Source organism: Uloborus diversus, unplaced genomic scaffold, assembly GCF_026930045.1.
Source record: "Uloborus diversus isolate 005 unplaced genomic scaffold, Udiv.v.3.1 scaffold_12, whole genome shotgun sequence".
Classification (NCBI taxonomy): Eukaryota; Metazoa; Arthropoda; class Arachnida; order Araneae; family Uloboridae; genus Uloborus; species Uloborus diversus.
Genome location: NW_026557876.1, coordinates 4,357,341 through 4,376,732, shown reverse-complemented (window position 1 = coordinate 4,376,732; position 19,392 = coordinate 4,357,341). Strand labels below are relative to the sequence as shown.

Genomic DNA, 19,392 nt, shown 5'->3' with positions numbered 1-19,392 from the left:
TTGCACTATACTTGTATTGACCAAATATAGTTGTGGTGATAGGGGGGGGGGGAATACGTGACAGGGTTGGTACTCACTTTCAAAAATAAAATGAAGGATGATTAATTAACAAAAACGTTTCGGTTTAGATCCATCGCGCTTCGAAACCATATTGGCCACACTATAATTACTCACAAAAAATTTGATCAAAATCGGTCCAGCCGTTTAAAAGCTTTATTGTGACAAACGTCCGCAAAGAAGATTTTTTTGAAATTTTTGGAAAAGTTTCTTTTTTTCAATTTGTAAGCTTCCTGCGGGCCAAATGTGGTCCACGGGCCGTAGGTAGGAGACCCCTGGTCTATCCTATTTTGAAGAAGCTTAAATATTGCTCCCTGCCTATTATTTGAGAAAAGACGTGAAATGTGTTGGAGTTCTGGAAGGGGGTTTTAACCCCTCAAATGACTGTTCCCACTTTCGAAAGACTCCGAACTGGATTAAAAATACTGTTTAAGGCTTTCACGGGCGGCGTCAATATGGGGAGATAACATTTCCGGGCTTATTGGCCGTGGTCTAATTGGAGTAGAAATTAAAGACGTTTTGGCTTGCTTTGCTGCAGCCATCATCACCTGCTCAATTTGCTGCATCATCATATGGCACCCTGCTCTTAGATCCGCTCGCCACAACAGTATAAAACATACTGTGGTCCCATCCAATCAGAAACCGGTAGCCACCACGGCTTGTGAATCCCATCCAATCAGGAACCTTATTCCACCAGCGGCTTGAGAACGCCTCCCAATCAGGACCAGCAGCCCAGCAGCAGTTTGCTTAAATACCGGAGCCACTGGAGCCAGGAATCAGTCTCACCAAACTCAAAATACTGATGATGGCTGCAGCAAAGCAAGCCGAAACGTCTGGAATTTCCACTCCAATTAGACCACGGCCAATAAGCCCCGAAATGTTATCTCCCCATATGGATTAAAAATGTACACAGACAATTTTATTTGTCAAGATTATTTTATTGAACTTACAACAACATAAATAAATACACAGCGAGAGGGCACTGCTTTGCAATGCCACACATCATCCTGTACAGTGTAATATACAATATGTACAATAAGTATTTCAAAATGGACATGGACGCACTATCAGTTCATCTGTGCTTCAGTACTATTCGAGATCCAAGTCAACAATTGAATTATTTTAATCCAAAAACCCGGCCATTCTGTTCTTTGAAAAATTAAAGAAACAGTAGAAGACCGTTACCTTGGGACCACAGCTTAAGCGTTATACAGGATTTTGCGTTATATAGATCATTTCACAAATTTTGAAACTAACATTCAGAATATATCTATATATTAGCACTTCAGAATGAGTTTTATCTGCAATGAGAATTGAAGCACCAATATTACAATTAGTTATTCACAAATAAATATGTTTCACAATCAAAATCCTGCACTTCTGCTAGCTTCATGGTTTGAATAACAGCTGCACTTTCAAGAGCCATCTGGTATTTTCTGTTTATTATGACAACTAATTCTAAATTTAAAAGCTTTGAATTAAGAAGGAAAAACTTTCAAAATTTAATTTGCCTAACCATTTTTATTTTTGCAAAAGCAAAACACAGGGATTTTTTAAGCTTCAAAACCTATTGTTTACTTCTGAAAAGTTGTGCGGTTTATAAAGAATTGCGTTATATAGGTCGGCGCTATAACGGTCTTCTACTGTAAATGAAGACTTTTTTCATGAAATTTCCAAAGATTGCTTTTTGCCGATATTTTTAATTTTAATGACATCAAGCATGGTCTAAAAGTTCCATATTAAGCAGGAAAATCTTTATAAAATGGTATTTACATAATATTATCTCGGCAAAGAATAGGAATGTGCTACTTAAAACGAAAAAAAGTGTAAAATGAACAAATCTTGTGCAAGCAAAAATCTTAGTTGTAAACGTACCTCGATCCCATGATTTCAAAAGGGGCAAAGGTCCCGAAAATCCTCAATTCACTTTCCAGTCGATATAAAATAAGTAGGTATAGGGTAGCACATGTTAAAATACCTTCAAACTTTCAAAATAATTGAAATAGTTTCAAGATGCAAAAGGATTGAAATCGGCTGCCGTTTTCGCCAAAGCACGTGCTTCGTTGAACATGCAATGTGGAAAGCTTCCGAAAAAAAAATTATTTTCCCCTGGTGGACGACTAGTAAAGAGCGCCATCTATTGAAAAGAAAGTCAAACTTTTTGATGATTAATTGATAAAATTGCAAAAACGGGAGAAAATGGTAAAAAAACGGGAAATCGGGAGATGGAAGCAAAATACGGAAGTCTCCCGTTAAAAGCAGAGTTGGCTAGTATGTATACCGCACCAAATAAAAACTGGTTAGGGTGTAATTCTAATAGGTATTCATTTCAGGATGACTCGTCATCGAAATGTTCAAGGGGAGGCAATGACTGACGAAAAGCAAAAATGGCCGCCTTCGGGAACCGGACTCGGCCAATCGAAGCACCTCAGGAGTGGGCGGTGCCGTCCTCGTCGTCCGTGCTCCCGTCCTGCAGGGGGGCGGGGGAGGAGGAGGCGTCCGACTTGCCCCCCACCTGCGCCTGGGAGTCCTCGTTGGTGATGAAGCTGATGAGGTCCATCCGGGTCACCACCCCGATCACGATCTGCTTCGTCTCGATGCGGTCCTTGTCCACGACTGCAACACACAAGAGTCACACAATCACCACTTTTCTCCAATTCAATAAATCTTATACTATTAAAAACCGAGCGTATGTGCCTATGTATCTATCTACAGTGAAACCTCAATAAGTAGTCGACCGGTTAAGTGGTCACTCCGTTTAAGTGGTCGTTTTTCTTTGGTCCGGAAAAGGTCTCATTCACAGTAATGTAAAACGATCCTCCTTTACTGGTCATCAAATTCAATTTTACCCCCTTAACTAGTCACTCAAAAATTGTTTTCTAAAATTCCTTTTCCTCGTCGGATCTTATAAAATAGTGTTGGACTTAGTTGAAAGGCTGTTTTATAGTAATTTTTCCTTGAAATCTCGATCCTCGGTTCTGGTCGTTCAAAGCATACTTCTTGCTGTGACTCTGCCGAGTGCCAAGAGTATGAATCAAGCTCCTTTCAGCAAGACATACAAAATATAATGCCTGGAGAAAGTTAGTCAGTATTTAACATCCGTTCAAGGAACTACAAACACAGAATTTAAAGCTTGATGTATGTTAGAAGAGATTATTCTTTTCCGTAAGCAACAACTTCATCAGTCAATATTGAAGAATTGTATTAATGTACTGTAACTAAATAAGTTGTTATTTAGTAATGTATGAGTAAGAGAAAATGAAACAAAGTAACTATCATTAGTATTTTCCCCCTTTTTAATATTTCCACTAATTTATAGACATTGATTGCATAAGCTATTGTTTTTCTCACAGAATTCTACTGCTATTCATTGATATTTGTAAGGCTTTTTTTTTTCTTCCTTAATTTCCCACTCCACATAAGTAGTCACTCCGCATAAGTGGTCAAAAATTTTTGGTCCCTTGAGTGACGACTTAACGAGGTTTTACCCCAAATCACTTTTCCCGAGGCCCAGTGAACTGACCATTGAACCGGGTATCGATGGATTCCCCGTCTTTGTGTTTGGCTATTTGTTAGAGACAGAATTTCTACAAACATCTACACTTTTGCCATAGTAACTTAACCTCACGATAATCAACCGATGCTCGTTCGGACCAACGATCCGAGTGAATCGGAAGCCGGCTGTCGGATCGGACGCTTGACGTAACGGACTCCCGCCATTGGCCTAGCGGGTAGGCGTCCGCCACTTGGTGCATCCTGATTGGTTGCGTGGACGTGAGGGCATTGATGTGAATAATGATGAGGACAGGCTATTTAACAGCGGACGGAGTTGAGATTCGCTCTCTCTTTTTTAAGACTCGTTCGGTGATGTCTGTCCTGTAAAGCGTAGCTCGGGTGGAGCTCGTATTGCTCGGCTGATTGCCGATGAAGCTCAGCTGATCATAATAATAGATTAGCGGTATTAGATGGAGCTTACTGAACAAGCTAGTCATATTTAATTAGTCTTTCTACCTTTGGCTTCAGTTAATAGTTTATACAATTATATTTACTTTTTTCTCACGTGTTAATAAATTTTTGTTATTTTAAAGAAGTCTCTTCATCTGTTATTCACAGAAAGTTGATGAAATATTAGTTCTTTCACCAACTCTGCAAGAAGTATTAAAGTTAATAGGTGATATCAGTCATCAATGGTATCACTATTCAACACAATCCAATTTTTTGAATAATTTTTTTTCAATTCTCTCAACACTTCCACTTTCAGCGCAGAAAAACAGTGAACTAAATGTTAGGAATCAATAGAATAAACCGAATGTGGATCGACGAGAAGGATGTGTCCACTATGTTGTCTAGTTCGTTTATATTTTTTTATGACTGTTTGGCTAGATTTAGCCACAGTAACACTCAAGAAAAAACTTGAAGTTTTACTATGGCGATTATCTAGTCGGCTAGAATAAAGTTTCAGCAAGTAACAACTTCATCTCTTCGACTTCAACTTACGAGGGGGGACCCAAAAGTAACCGGATTTTTGTTCTAAAATATTTATTTATTAGTTTATTCACAAAATTTCTTTAATCCCCTTTAAAGTGTTCTCCCTTAGATGCAATACACTTGTTAATTCTTTTTTTCTACTGTTAGAAGCTCCTCTGGAACTCTTTAACTTTGACCATGTCCAGTGCCCGTTGCGAAGCAGTTTTTATAGTCTCTACATCATCAAACCGCTTTGATTTCAGAATTTTTTTCATCCCCGGGAACAGAAAAAGATCACAGGGGGGCTAGGTCTGGCGAATACGGGGGTCGTAGAACGACTGGCCACTCCTGAGAGGCCAAGTAGTGGTTAATAGTGAAGGCTGTGTGTACGAAAGCGTTATCGTGGTGAAGAAAAAATTCTTCTGATTGCCCGCGGGAGATCCAACTTACTCTTGTTTCTTCTAAAGTTTCGTCAATCATAAAATGATTTTTTGGCGGATTTTTTCAACGTTTTTATTATTTCGAGACATTGAAAGGCGCTCAGAACGAACATGATCTTCAACAATCATGCTACCACGTTTAAAGCGCCCAAACCACTCGAAAACTTGTGTACGGCTCATAGCATTCTCGTTGAAAGCTTGTTGAAGCATTTGGTAAGCTATTCCATTGCCGACTTTTCGAGCACGATGCAAAATTTCAAGCTTACAGTTTGTTTTTTCAAATTTGCCATAATGAGTTCGCAGGCGGAAAGCAACAACACTCGAGAAAACCAACACTACGATCCGAGGTTATCAACTAAACTGACGCCACTTGCACAGCTGGTTTGTGAAGGTCTCTACTTGAGCCATCTAACTGGAGATCACTCTACTACATCTAGGATTGGCATCGCACCATTAGTCCGGTTTCTTTTGGGTCCCCCCTCGTATAAGGACCGTTTCCATGGACACTCTCGACCCCGGAAAAAACCTGCTTTTCGCCGCATTCCGGTTATTAGCGTGTTTTATGTGGAATCTTTCTACTCCTGCTAGCTTCTGGAGTGAAAGCGGTGTTTCTACCCAGAATGCATTACGCGAAGCAAGTTCGTCTACCAGCCGCTAAGGATGCTGGGTAAAAACCGCTTTCTCTGGTATAATGGGAGAACCTCTTTTTACATGGAAGCAGAGAAATTTTCAATCGGGTTTTTTGCGGAGCCAGAGCGGGGATTTACTCATTGAGAAGGAATAGATGGAGAGAGTGCAACTCTACTATTCTGATACGTCAACAGTACCATGTGACCTGGGGAGCAATTTCGTGTGGACCGTAACCGCTGAAGAAGTTTTCATTAGCTGAAGCCATGTATGAGAACAACTTTTAACTGTAGAAGGGAAAAATTAGATTTATAGTAGTAGTGCAGTGTTCTAGCATTGTAAACGGTGAGGAAAAAGCCACACCAGGAGGTCCAGTAACTTTTCCCTAGCACGTACGAATGTTTTTTACTTCTAAATAAAGAAAAAATAACATTTATATGCATTTAACGAGTACATATTCCACAGTTGCCTATAATTTTTAAATTTTTGTACTTATTTTAGCTATAAAATTTATAAAAACATTGTATATCTTGAGTGCAAATAACAGTTTAGTTCCATAAAAACACTTTTCACTTAACTAGTCATTATTTTAACGGCTCTTAAGCATTTTGTGTAGATTTGCTTTGTTGGCGAGTATCTTCTCGCCAAGCTCCTGTGAACAGCAGATGCGCAAATAAAGATTCGCTATTTTTATGCTTCAATTTAAATACTAGTATGCCAGCGTATGAAATCATTTTAAAACATTGATTACAATACATATGAATCCATAAATTTTCAGTCAATAACAGAACACTTTAAACTATTTGTACACGCCCGTCATTTCAGGGAATAAACATCAAAATACATGAAAAGAGCAATTACATTATATTTTAAAATGCGGAAGGAAGTGGGGAGAGGGAATTTGAATGATAGGCCTGTATTTGTATCCGTTATTTATTTATTTATTTATTATTATGTGGTAAAGGAGTTGGAGCCAGAGTTGCTCTGATTTGTAGCCCCGACTTCATAATAAGCGCCGTCGCATCGTAAGAAAAATATTTAATGCCAAAAGAGCGATTGCGTGCCAAAACGCGACAACTTCCCAGCCAAAAAAGTCACCTGACCTGGGAAACATTGGATCCCAAGCTTATTTCACTGAGACATTTGCTATGGCTCCCTCCATTAGTATTCCTTCTCAATGGGATTTACTGATTCGAAAACAAAGTTGTGAACGCGGCTACTGTTGACAGTTCACTCTGCTAAGCTGATACATTACCTAATATGTTACTTAAAATCACAAGTTTATGTAAAATTAATCGAACCAACCAATAACAGTGGCGGCGATGGGGACTGAAGGGGTGGGCAAAAAAAAACCAGCAACAACTAAAAGCCATGACTTTTAGTGGCAGCAAAAAAATGAAAAAAAAAAAAAAAGAGAGAGAGAGAGAAACAAGTGCAATATTTTGCTAGGGCTGGTTTTGAGAGCAGATGAGTGCTAATTGATATCTTCATCATTGTGCCTTCATCGCGAAGCTATAGAAATTTTCAAACACTCCTTTAATTTCAACAGAAGAGAGGAGAATTTCAATTTATCAAAAACATGGCACCCTGCCCTTCGATCCGCTCGTCACAACAGTCTAGAACATACCGTGGTCCCATCCAATCAGAAACCGGTAGCCACCACCGCTTGTGAATCCCATCCAATCAGATACCAGGATCACCCGGCTTGTGAATCCCATCCAATCAGGTACCAGGATCACTCGGCTTGTGAATCCCATCCAATCAGGTACCAGGATCACTCGGCTTGTGAATCTCATCCAATCAGGTACCAGGATCACTCGGCTTGTGAATCTCATCCAATCAGGTACCAGGATCACCCATCGGCTTGAATCTCATCCAATCAGGAACCTTATTCCACCAGCGGCTTGAGAACGCCTCCCAATCAGGACCAGCAACCATTTGCTTAAATACCGGAGCCACCGAAGCCAGGAATCAGTCTCACCAAACTAACACCACTGATGATGGCTGCAGCAAAGCAAGCTGAAACGTCTTTAATTTCTACTCCAATTAGACCACGGCCAATAAGCCCGGAAATGTTATCTCCCCATATTGACGCCGGCTGTGAAAGCCTTAAACAGTATTGAATGGGGATTTTATTCCAAAATCTAAGTTTTATAATTAATTGTTGTTAATTGATGTCTCCGCTAATTATTATCGGAGGATATATAATTATTATTGTCCCAGCTCAAGTGAGCATAATTTCTTAATAAATATGTCTATGCAATGCATATAGTATATACTGCCGTGTGCAGGTAAACGGCAGTATCTGCAGAAATGAGTTTTCAAGATATTTGAAGAAACGCGTTTTGGATTCAATACCAATAATAGGGATATGTTGAAATTAGACGTCTTTTTTTCAGCGGAAACCAAAAAAGCGAGCTTGTAAAATAAAGATAACGTACAATAGATGACAAAAATGCAAAAACGAAAAATTTGCAGTTACTGCCCTTTACCTGCACACGGCAGAATTGTGTTCTGAAAATTTTGACACTTCCACTTTTCTTTTTTAATTTCTAGTTTTGGTTACAAAATTGAAAACTAAAATAAATAAATGAACCATGACCCCCCCCCCCCCCCCCGAATAGCCGCCACTGAACAATAACAAATAGATGTAACCAGTAAAGATTCAGGGTTGGCCGGATTGGACAGAATGGTTTTTTTTTTGAAAAAACCCATTTTGAAAAAAAACCCCATTATTTAGCCCACTTTTGGGTTTTTTTAAATTTTCCGAGAAGTTTTTAAAAAAATTTATTAATTTAAATATTTTAATAATTTAAACTTCTTTTTTATTTGTTCTTCACCACAGACAATGGACGTAAAAAATGAATTTTGAACTTTAATAGTATTTTTTAACTCTTAACAGCATTAAAAAATACTTCAAAGATTTTAAATAAATAAATTTAACTTTTTTCTTTAACTGGTCAATAAATAACTCAAATTATCTTGACTAAGTCCTGTCGCGTCGGATTTTCTCAATATTTGTAGATTGTACAGAGGAAACTACTCTAGCTAAAAGGCTTTCATGTGAATTATTTTCTGCAAACCAACACGTCACAAATCTTGAATAAACAAGGTATATTTTTTAGAAATTAACAGGTTTCACAAACGGTCGGACAGAATAGGATGTACAGTATTTTCATTATCTTACGAAAAAGTTTAATATTTCTTACTCTGTACACAGAAATAGAAAGACAGGCAACATAAAATTCAAAGAAATGTTTTGATTAAGCTGGAATGCAGTAGAAAGGGACTTAAACTATTTCAGGTTCTACAGTAGATTTGCGTAAAAAAATGAAATACAATAAAGTAAAATGAAAAAAAAAAAAATGTAGTAATTACAAACGAACAATGGATTTTATCACTCGAGAAATAACTTTGCCCTAACTGTTGGTAATCTTGGAAACTAAAAAATCTAAAACTTCACCATTCTTAGGTTCCGTTGTCTTTTTGACTTTTCTTCAGAAAACGCTGAATTTTCCAGCTTTTTTTACCCGAAGACGTTTTTTGTGCTTTGTCCATATACTTACGCTTTATTATGCTACAAGTACCCCACATTTTCCCTAAAAAAAGACAAAAAAAACCACATTTCTTTTTTAAAAAGCCAGCTTTAGTTGTTTTTTTTTAGGTTTTATTTTAAAAAAACCTGGGTCCATGGGCTTTTTGAAAAAAACCCGGGTTTTTGCCAACCCTGAAAAGATTGCATTCGGGTGTTGTAAAAACCAACGTAATGCAAAAAAAAAAAAAAAGTGAGCTCATGAAAGAAAAAAAAAAACATGCGACGAAAAGTCTCGAAGTGCTTTTAGACTTTGGGCGGAAAGACGTGAATCGATACTCACACTGCCTCTGGTTGTGGACCACGAGTGCGAAGTGGCCCCTGTCCAGGATCCTCGAAAGACGACCCAGGGTGGTATCCAGCGTTATCTGCAACAGACAATACAGGCTCATGGATTATCAGGATTGTGAGTTCATCAAAAAATACCTGAAAGTTTCAAAGCGAGAACGGGGGGTAATCTCTGGCCCCTATTACTTAAGTGCACCCATGTCATAGCATTAAATAGTTCAATAGTCAGAGTCGAAATAGTGTGTGAACATTTGATTAACATTTTAATGGGTTACAAAGTTACTTTTGAGCTGGTGTTATACAAAATTATCTTGACATTTGTCCATCTTAAGGGATAGGTGTCCATCTTAAGGCAGGTATATTTGATGAGAATTATATAATTTTTAAAAAATTGCGGAGGTAGGGCATAACCAAAAAAAAAAAAAAAACAACATAATTCCGGTATTTTCGGACATAAAAATACCGGAAATACGTCCGAAAATACCGGAAATTCGGTAAAATACCGGAACACAATCACCCCTGTGGATTATATACAGTAGAAGACCGTTATAACGCACACCTTGGGACCAGAGCTTTTGCTTTATACAGTTTTTTGCGTTATATAGGTCATTTCACAGATTTTTGAAACTAATATTCAGAATATATATATATATACTAGTGGTACCCGCACGGCTTTGCCCGTAATAGAAAAATGAAAAGGTCTTGGTTCGCCTGTATATTTACAAATAATGTAGGGTGAATTTTCTCGCCAATTGGCTCGTGCCCATGTTACGGTTCCACGTCATGATCATTTCGTAATTTACTCGTCCGTCTTATTCTAATTTTGTTCTTAAAATTGGAATAAAAAAAGAACCACGTCGAATTTTCGAAACATCGCTTCGAGGTGCACACCCCCATGCTACAAACTAACTCTGCCAAATTCCATGAAAATCGGCCGAACGGTCTAGGCGCTATGCGCGTCACAGACATCCTGACAGACAGAGAGAGATCCTGACAGAGAGACATTCAGCTTTATTATTAGTGAAGACTAGCGGTACCCGCACGGCTGTGCCTGTGGCAAAAAATAATTGGTTCGCCCGTATATCCTCATATAAATAATAGTCGATGATCGAGTAACCCGCGTGTCTCAACAATGAAACTCCCACCACGCAAATATTTAAAATACATTTAATGCTTTAGCCACAATAATGCGCTGGTTGAATGTAGAATATATTATTTGTTCACATTACCCCTATATATATATATATATATATATATATATATATATATATATATATATACACACACACAGTAGAAGACCGTTATAACGCACACCTTGGGACCAGAGCTTTTGCGTTATACAGGTTTTGGTGTTATATAGGTCATTTCACAAATTTTGAAACTAATATTCAGAATATATATATATATATATATATTAGCACTTCAGAATGAGTTTTATCTGCAATGAGTATTAAAGCACCCATATTACAATTAGTTATTCATGAATAAATATGTTCCAGGATCAAAAGAAAGTGCATTATGCTGCACTTCTGCTACCTTCATGGTTTGCATAACAGCTGCATTTTCAAGAGCCATCTGGTATTTTCTGTTTACTATGAGAACTAATTTTCAATTTAAAAGCTTTGAAATAAGATGGAAAGATGAAAAACTTTCAAAATTTAATTTGCCTAACCATTTTTATGTTTGCAAAGCAAAACAGAGGGATTTTTTAAACTTCAAAACCTATTGTTTACTTCTGAAAAGTAGTGCGGTTTATAGATAATTGCGTTATACAGGTTGGCGTTATAACGGTCTTCTACTGTATATATATACATTACAAAATGCAAACAATAAACACGTAAGGGATTTACAAAACTAAACAAATAAGAATACTAAAACTAATAATAAGACTAAGTTGATGAAGCCAGAACGCCTCAGCAATGGTTTACTCCATTTTATTTTATTTATTTCTTTTCTAATTTTCTTGTATTTTGTTTCAGTACATACATACATATATATATATATATATATATATATATATATATATATATATATATATATATATATATATATATATATATATATATCTTAATATATACATAAAATGCTAATGTGCGTACGTAAAGACAGGGTTTTCTCTATTACCAACAATTCCAATCAACTTCTGCTTGGGGTTGTAAGCACCCCTTGGTCTCCTGGTGGGAATAAGGGAGTTTGGTCGCGGTGGATGGAAGTGGGTGGTTGTGGGTGGCAAAAAGGTGAAAAAGTATATGTCTGTCTTTTCTAACTTATGAGAACTACGGGAAAGTTCATAAAATTTTGGGAATAGTCGAGAAAACTCCAGAATGTGTGCAACTGTTACAATCGATCTAGATTGTTCTAGAAGATTCTCAATATTTCTAGAATGATCTAGAAAGTTCCAAAACATGCGCAAACGCTACAATGGACTAAGAATGTTCTAGAAGGTTCTAGAAATTTCCAGAATGATCTAGAGAGTTCTAAAAAGTTCTAGAATGATCTAGAAAGTTCCAAAACGTCTATGAACGTTATAATCGACTTAGAATGTTCTAGAAAGTTCTAGAAATATCCAGAATGATCTAGAACGTTCTAAAAATTTTTAGAATGATCTAGATAGTTCCAAAACGTGGACAACTGCTAAGATCTATTTGTAATCTTCTAGACTGTTCTGGTACTAGAAATTTCGATATTCGATGGTATATAAACCAAAAGTCGGTGACTTTTCTTGCTACAAAATAACATCATCGAGGCCAGTATAATGACTGATAAAGACAAAGGACGAATAGATTTATACCACGGATACCTTTAGTATCAAATGGATTGCCTTTTACTTTTAAACGCTTACAATTCCCGGTGAAACTGGCTTACAGCATGACTATCAACAAAGCACAGGGTCAAATCTGTGGCGTTGACTTAAAGGAACCATGCTTTGCACACGGCCTATTATACGTTGCATACTCACGAGTAGGATCACCTCGAAATTTGTTCATTTACAGTCCGGGCAATAAAACTATAAATGTAGTCTATAAACAAGTATTGCAAAGAGAAACTAAAAAGTGTGAATGTATAATAGTATGTGATATATATATATATATATATATATATTTGTCATATATTGTATGTTCAATATAGTATATAAATAATTATGAAAATAAAACATAACTTTTCAATTTACTAAGATGTTTCGTATTTTAACTTATAATTATTTCAATTTCAATTAATTAGTTAATTAATTTATTATACTCTCTATACATCGCATGTTTAATGGTCGACAAAGTCTCTCAATATTTAAAATAGAAATCTATATAATCTACGTTGGAAAGAGAATTCTTAAATATTTTATGTATCATTAAACATGCAATGTATTTTAACCCGAGCAACGCCGGGTTTTGCAGCTAGTATATATATATATATATGGTAAGAAATTGGGGGAGGGGGTGTGACAATTCACAGAAAACGAGGCAGATGGGGCTCACCTTGTGGAAGGTCGTGTAGAGGATGTCAGACACCAGGGAAGTGGACATCACCTTGCCGGCCATGATCTTGGCCATCACGTTGCCCAAGGTCACCATGCCCTTGATCACTCTGGAGGGATAAGCAACACATACATATAATCCACACATTCACAAACCTCAGTCAATTAAATACATCCACCTCATTAAATCACTCCATTCTGCGAAAAAATTCCCTGCATTTTTCCTGTGTGAATACGCAACGTTATAAACAGGGTGTCCGCGCATATGAAAAGTCAGGAAAGTCATGGATTTCCACCATGATCGAAAGTGGTCATGGAAAGTCATGGATTTCAGTGTAAAATGTCCAAAAGTCATGGAAACTGACTGTTGGTCATGGATTTCGCACTCTGTACAGATCGCTGTTCTTCCGATTTCGAAAAAACGAAAATGATTTTATCGCCATTCATCTACTTTGTTTTTCGGTGCACAGAAAAGCTGATTTGTCGATAACATTTTCCTGACGACTTACATTGTGTTGACCAATCAGATGAATACTCAACGTTGAATCCTTCCAGCACCTGGCGAATTTGCCATAACTGCGCATGTATGCGGACTTGATCTCCTGACTGACAATATATCTATTATATTTATGCGCAATTTTGATGTCATTGTCAATTGAAGTAACTTGCGAAAGTCATGGATTTCAAGAACGTGAGTCATGGAAAGCTACGAGCAGAAGTCATGGAAAGTCAGGGAAAGTCATGGATTTCAAAACTCAAAAAGTAGCAGATACCCTGTATAAACCAGCGAACAGTGGAACATTAGTATCCTGATAGTTTTGTCACAGGGGTAAAATGTATTAATTGATCAAATCGACAGGAAATAAGTGAAGAATTAATTACAATCAGGGTTCGAAAATATCATGATGTTTTCAAAAATATCGAAAATATCCGATATTTTGATATATATCGGATATTTTGATATCTATCCGATATTTTCAATCAGCACAAACAAAAGTCTTCAAAATAGTAAATGCATCTTCAAAACACTCAAGATATTTTTATATTATAATTGCAATATGTAGACTTAAAATTAATGTTTCTTTAATTATTTACATCTAATATTTCATTTTACATTTATATCCATTTTAATGGAGTTCATTTAGCATTAGCCGTTTTACGCCTTTTTCTTCTGTTAGCTACTTTTACAGTTAAATATGATTCAGAAATAAATAGGATGCATTAGTCGGTGCACAGTCACAAGACATTTTCTTTTTTTTCTGAGCAATGTTTAAAATTTAATTAAGCACTTTTAATATGAATTAAAGTTGTTACATTACTAATAACTTTATGAATATAAAATACAAGTAAAAAAGGAATATTATATTACTTTGTTATATTATGATGTATTAAACATGATAAAATATAGAACATAACTTTTTGGAGTTTTTTTATTAATAAATGAACAACTTTACTATAATTAATATACCTTGTATATTGAAAATGCCGTAGTTCAAAAAATAAATATCTAAAATATCAAAATATCATGATAGTTTCAAAATAAATATTGGATATATATCGTGATATATATCGATATATATATCATATATTGTGATATATATATCATATATTGTGATATATATGATATATATCGACTGATATATATCGGTGATCTACGATTACAATAGCATAGCAATTGAATTTATTTAAAAAAAAAGACTTAGAAGCTCACAAGATAAAAAAAATGCATTAGTAAGCAAAACAATAAACATTGATTTCATGCTTCAATAAATATTGATTTCATGATTAAGTTAAATCAGCAGAAAATTCAAGACTCATGTCAAATAAAACAATGAATAATTTTTGCTCTCATGATAGACATTTCAATATTGACTTAAACAAAGAAAAAAAAATATAGTAAGCTTCCTGTTTTTGCATTTATTTATGATTTAAAAAAAATTATTATTATTATTTTGTAGTTTGTACATTTTTGGGCATTGATGTTTGCAACTTCAGTTTAAAAAAAATTATAAAATTCCCTGCATTTTCCAGGGTTTTTTTTTTTTGCTGATTTTTGAATGTTCTGTATTTTTTCTGTTCTTCAGGTTTCCCTGTGGCATGGCAATTAATTAATTATCAATCAATTAAAGTTCTTTCCATCAGATCAGCGCAATTCTCTCAGGCCCACGGAAGATCCGAGTCCCAGGTTATTCAGACGAAACGAGCTCTCAGATCTTCAACATTATGATCAATGTGGAACAAAATTTTACACAGTCGGACCCCGATTTAACGAACGTCTATTTAACAAATTCCCCGACTTGGCAAATTTTTCTTCTTCCCCGACTAAAATAAAGGCAAATCCCCTATTTACCAAATAATAAACACCGATTTAACGAACCTCTGTTTAACAAATTTCCCGATTTGGCAAATTTTTCTTTCTTCCCCAGCTAAAATAAAGGCAAATCCCTTATTTACCAAATAATAAACCCTGATTTAACGAACCTCTGTTTAACAAATTCCCCGATTTAGCACATTTTTCTTCTTCCCCGACTAAAATAAAGGCAAATCCCCTACTTACCAAATAATAAACACCGATTTAACGAACCTCTGTTTAACAAATTTCCCGATTTGGCAAATTTTTCTTCTTCCCCGACTAAAATAAAGGCAAATCCCCTATTTACCAAATAATGAACCCTGATTTAACGAACCTCTGTTTAACAAATTCCCCGATTTAGCAAATTTTTCTTCTTCCCCGACTAAAATAAAGGCAAATCCCTTATTTACCAAATAATAAACCCTGATTTAACGAACCTCTGTTTAACAAATTCCCCGATTTAGCACATTTTTCTTCTTCCCCGACTAAAATAAAGGCAAATCCCCTACTTACCAAATAATAAACACCGATTTAACGAACCTCTGTTTAACAAATTTCCCGATTTGGCAAATTTTTCTTCTTCCCCGACTAAAATAAAGGCAAATCCCCTATTTACCAAATAATGAACCCTGATTTAACGAACCTCTGTTTAACAAATTCCCCGATTTAGCAAATTTTTCTTCTTCCCCGACTAAAATAAAGGCATATCCCCTATTTACCAAATAATAAACACCGATTTAACGAACCTCTGTTTAACAAATTTCCCGACTTAGCACATTTTTCTTCTTCCCCGACTAAAATAAAGGCATATCCCCTATTTACCAAATAATAAACACCAATTTAACGAACCTCTGTTTAACAAATTTCCCAACTTAGCACATTTTTCTTCTTCCCCGACTAAAATAAAGGCAAATCCCCTATTTACCAAATAATAAACACCGATTTAACGAACCTCTGTTTAACAAATTCCCCGATTTAGCAAATTTTTCTTCTTTCCCGACTAAAATAAAGGCATATCCCCTATTTACCAAATAATAAACACCGATTTAACGAACCTCTGTTTAACAAATTCCCCGATTTAGCACATTTTTCTTCTTCCCCGACTAAAATAAAGGCAAATCCCCTACTTACCAAATAATAAACACCGATTTAACGAACCTCTGTTTAACAAATTTCCCGATTTGGCAAATTTTTCTTCTTCCCCGACTAAAATAAAGGCAAATCCCCTATTTACCAAATAATGAACCCTGATTTAACGAACCTCTGTTTAACAAATTCCCCGATTTAGCAAATTTTTCTTCTTCCCCGACTAAAATAAAGGCAAATCCCTTATTTACCAAATAATAAACCCTGATTTAACGAACCTCTGTTTAACAAATTCCCCGATTTAGCACATTTTTCTTCTTCCCCGACTAAAATAAAGGCAAATCCCCTACTTACCAAATAATAAACACCGATTTAACGAACCTCTGTTTAACAAATTTCCCGATTTGGCAAATTTTTCTTCTTCCCCGACTAAAATAAAGGCAAATCCCCTATTTACCAAATAATGAACCCTGATTTAACGAACCTCTGTTTAACAAATTCCCCGATTTAGCAAATTTTTCTTCTTCCCCGACTAAAATAAAGGCATATCCCCTATTTACCAAATAATAAACACCGATTTAACGAACCTCTGTTTAACAAATTTCCCGACTTAGCACATTTTTCTTCTTCCCCGACTAAAATAAAGGCATATCCCCTATTTACCAAATAATAAACACCAATTTAACGAACCTCTGTTTAACAAATTTCCCAACTTAGCACATTTTTCTTCTTCCCCGACTAAAATAAAGGCAAATCCCCTATTTACCAAATAATAAACACCGATTTAACGAACCTCTGTTTAACAAATTCCCCGATTTAGCAAATTTTTCTTCTTTCCCGACTAAAATAAAGGCATATCCCCTATTTACCAAATAATAAACACCGATTTAACGAACCTCTGTTTAACAAATTCCCCGATTTAGCAAATTTTTCTTCTTCCCCGACTAAAATAAAGGCAAATCCCCTATTTACCAAATAATAAACACCGATTTAACGAACCTCTGTTTAACAAATTTCCCAACTTAGTACATTTTTCTTCTTCCCCGACTAAAATAAAGGCAAATCCCCTATTTACCAAATAATGAACCCTGATTTAACGAACCTCTGTTTAACAAATTCCCCGATTTAGCAAATTTTTCTTTCTTCCCCAGCTAAAATAAAGGCAAATCCCTTATTTACCAAATAATAAACACCGATTTAACGAACCTCTGTTTAACAAATTCCCCGATTTAGCACATTTTTCTTCTTCCCCGACTAAAATAAAGGCAAATCCCCTATTTACCAAATAATAAACACCGATTTAACGAACCTCTGTTTAACAAATTTCCCGATTTGGCAAATTTTTCTTTCTTCCCCAGCTAAAATAAAGGCAAATCCCTTATTTACCAAATAATAAACACCGATTTAACGAACCTCTGTTTAACAAATTTCCCAACTTAGCACATTTTTCTTCTTCCCCGACTAAAATAAAGGCAAATCCCCTATTTACCAAATAATGAACCCTGATTTAACGAACCTCTGTTTAACAAATTCCCCGATTTAGCAAATTTTTCTTCTTCCCCGACTAAAATAAAGGCATATCCCCTATTTACCAAATAATAAACACCGATTTAACGAACCTCTGTTTAACAAATTCCCCGATTTAGCAAATTTTTCTTCTTCCCCGACTAAAATAAAGGCAAATCCCCTATTTACCAAATAATAAACACCGATTTAACGAACCTCTGTTTAACAAATTTCCCAACTTAGCACATTTTTCTTCTTCCCCGACTAAAATAAAGGCAAATCCCCTATTTACCAAATAATGAACCCTGATTTAACGAACCTCTGTTTAACAAATTCCCCGATTTAGCAAATTTTTCTTCTTCCCCGACTAAAATAAAGGCATATCCCCTATTTACCAAATAATGAACCCTGATTTAACGAACGTCTGTTTAACAAATTCCCCGATTTAGCAAATTTTTCTTCTATCCCGACTAAAATAAAGGCAAATCCCCTATTTACCAAATAATGAACCCTGATTTAACGAACCTCTGTTTAACAAATTCCCCGATTTAGCAAATTTTTCTTCTTCCCCGACTAAAATAAAGGCAAATCCCCTATTTACCAAATAATGAACCCTGATTTAACGAACCTCTGTTTAACAAATTCCCCGATTTAGCAAATTTTTCTTCTTCCCCGACTAAAATAAAGGCAAATCCCCTATTTACCAAATAATGAACCCTGATTTAACGAACCTCTGTTTAACAAATTCCCCGATTTAGCAAATATTTCTTCTTCCCCGACTAAAATAAAGGCAAATCCCCTATTTACCAAATAATAAACACCGATTTAACGAACCTCTGTTTAACAAATTTCCCGACTTAGCACATTTTTCTTCTTCCCCGACTAAAATAAAGGCATATCCCCTATTTACCAAATAATGAACCCCGATTTAACGAACCTCTGTTTGACAAATTTCCCGATTTGGCAAATTTTTCTTCTTCCCCGACTAAAATAAAGGCAAATCCCCTATTTACCAAATAATGAACCCTGATTTAACGAACCTCTGTTTAACAAATTCCCCGATTTAGCAAATTTTTCTTCTTCCCCGACTAAAATAAAGGCATATCCCCTATTTACCAAATAATGAACCCTGATTTAACGAACGTCTGTTTAACAAATTCCCCGATTTAGCAAATTTTTCTTCTATCCCGACTAAAATAAAGGCAAATCCCCTATTTACCAAATAATGAACTCTGATTTAACGAACCTCTGTTTAACAAATTCCCCGATTTAGCAAATTTTTCTTCTTCCCCGACTAAAATAAAGGCAAATCCCCTATTTGCCAAATAATAAACACCGATTTAACGAACCTCTGTTTAACAAATTCCCCGATTTAGCAAATTTTTCTTCTTCCCCGACTAAAATAAAGGCAAATCCCCTATTTACCAAATAATAAACCTCGATTTAACGAACCTCTGTTTAACACATTTCCCGACTTAGCAAATTTTTCTTTTTCCCCGACTAA

The 19,392-nt window shown here is 35.8% G+C and overlaps 1 protein-coding gene across 1 annotated transcript in view; it reads right to left on the bottom strand.

Annotated features, from left to right (window-relative positions):
- Window positions 1–980: 980 nt before the first annotated feature.
- LOC129232487 (cystathionine beta-synthase-like) overlaps window positions 981–19,392 on the bottom strand; it is an 81,072-nt gene continuing 62,660 nt past the window's right edge. The window contains 3 exon segments of the mRNA XM_054866636.1: window positions 981–2,673; window positions 9,467–9,551; window positions 12,945–13,053. Coding sequence (XP_054722611.1) covers window positions 2,486–2,673; window positions 9,467–9,551; window positions 12,945–13,053 — 382 coding nt within the window. The 3' untranslated portion in view covers window positions 981–2,485.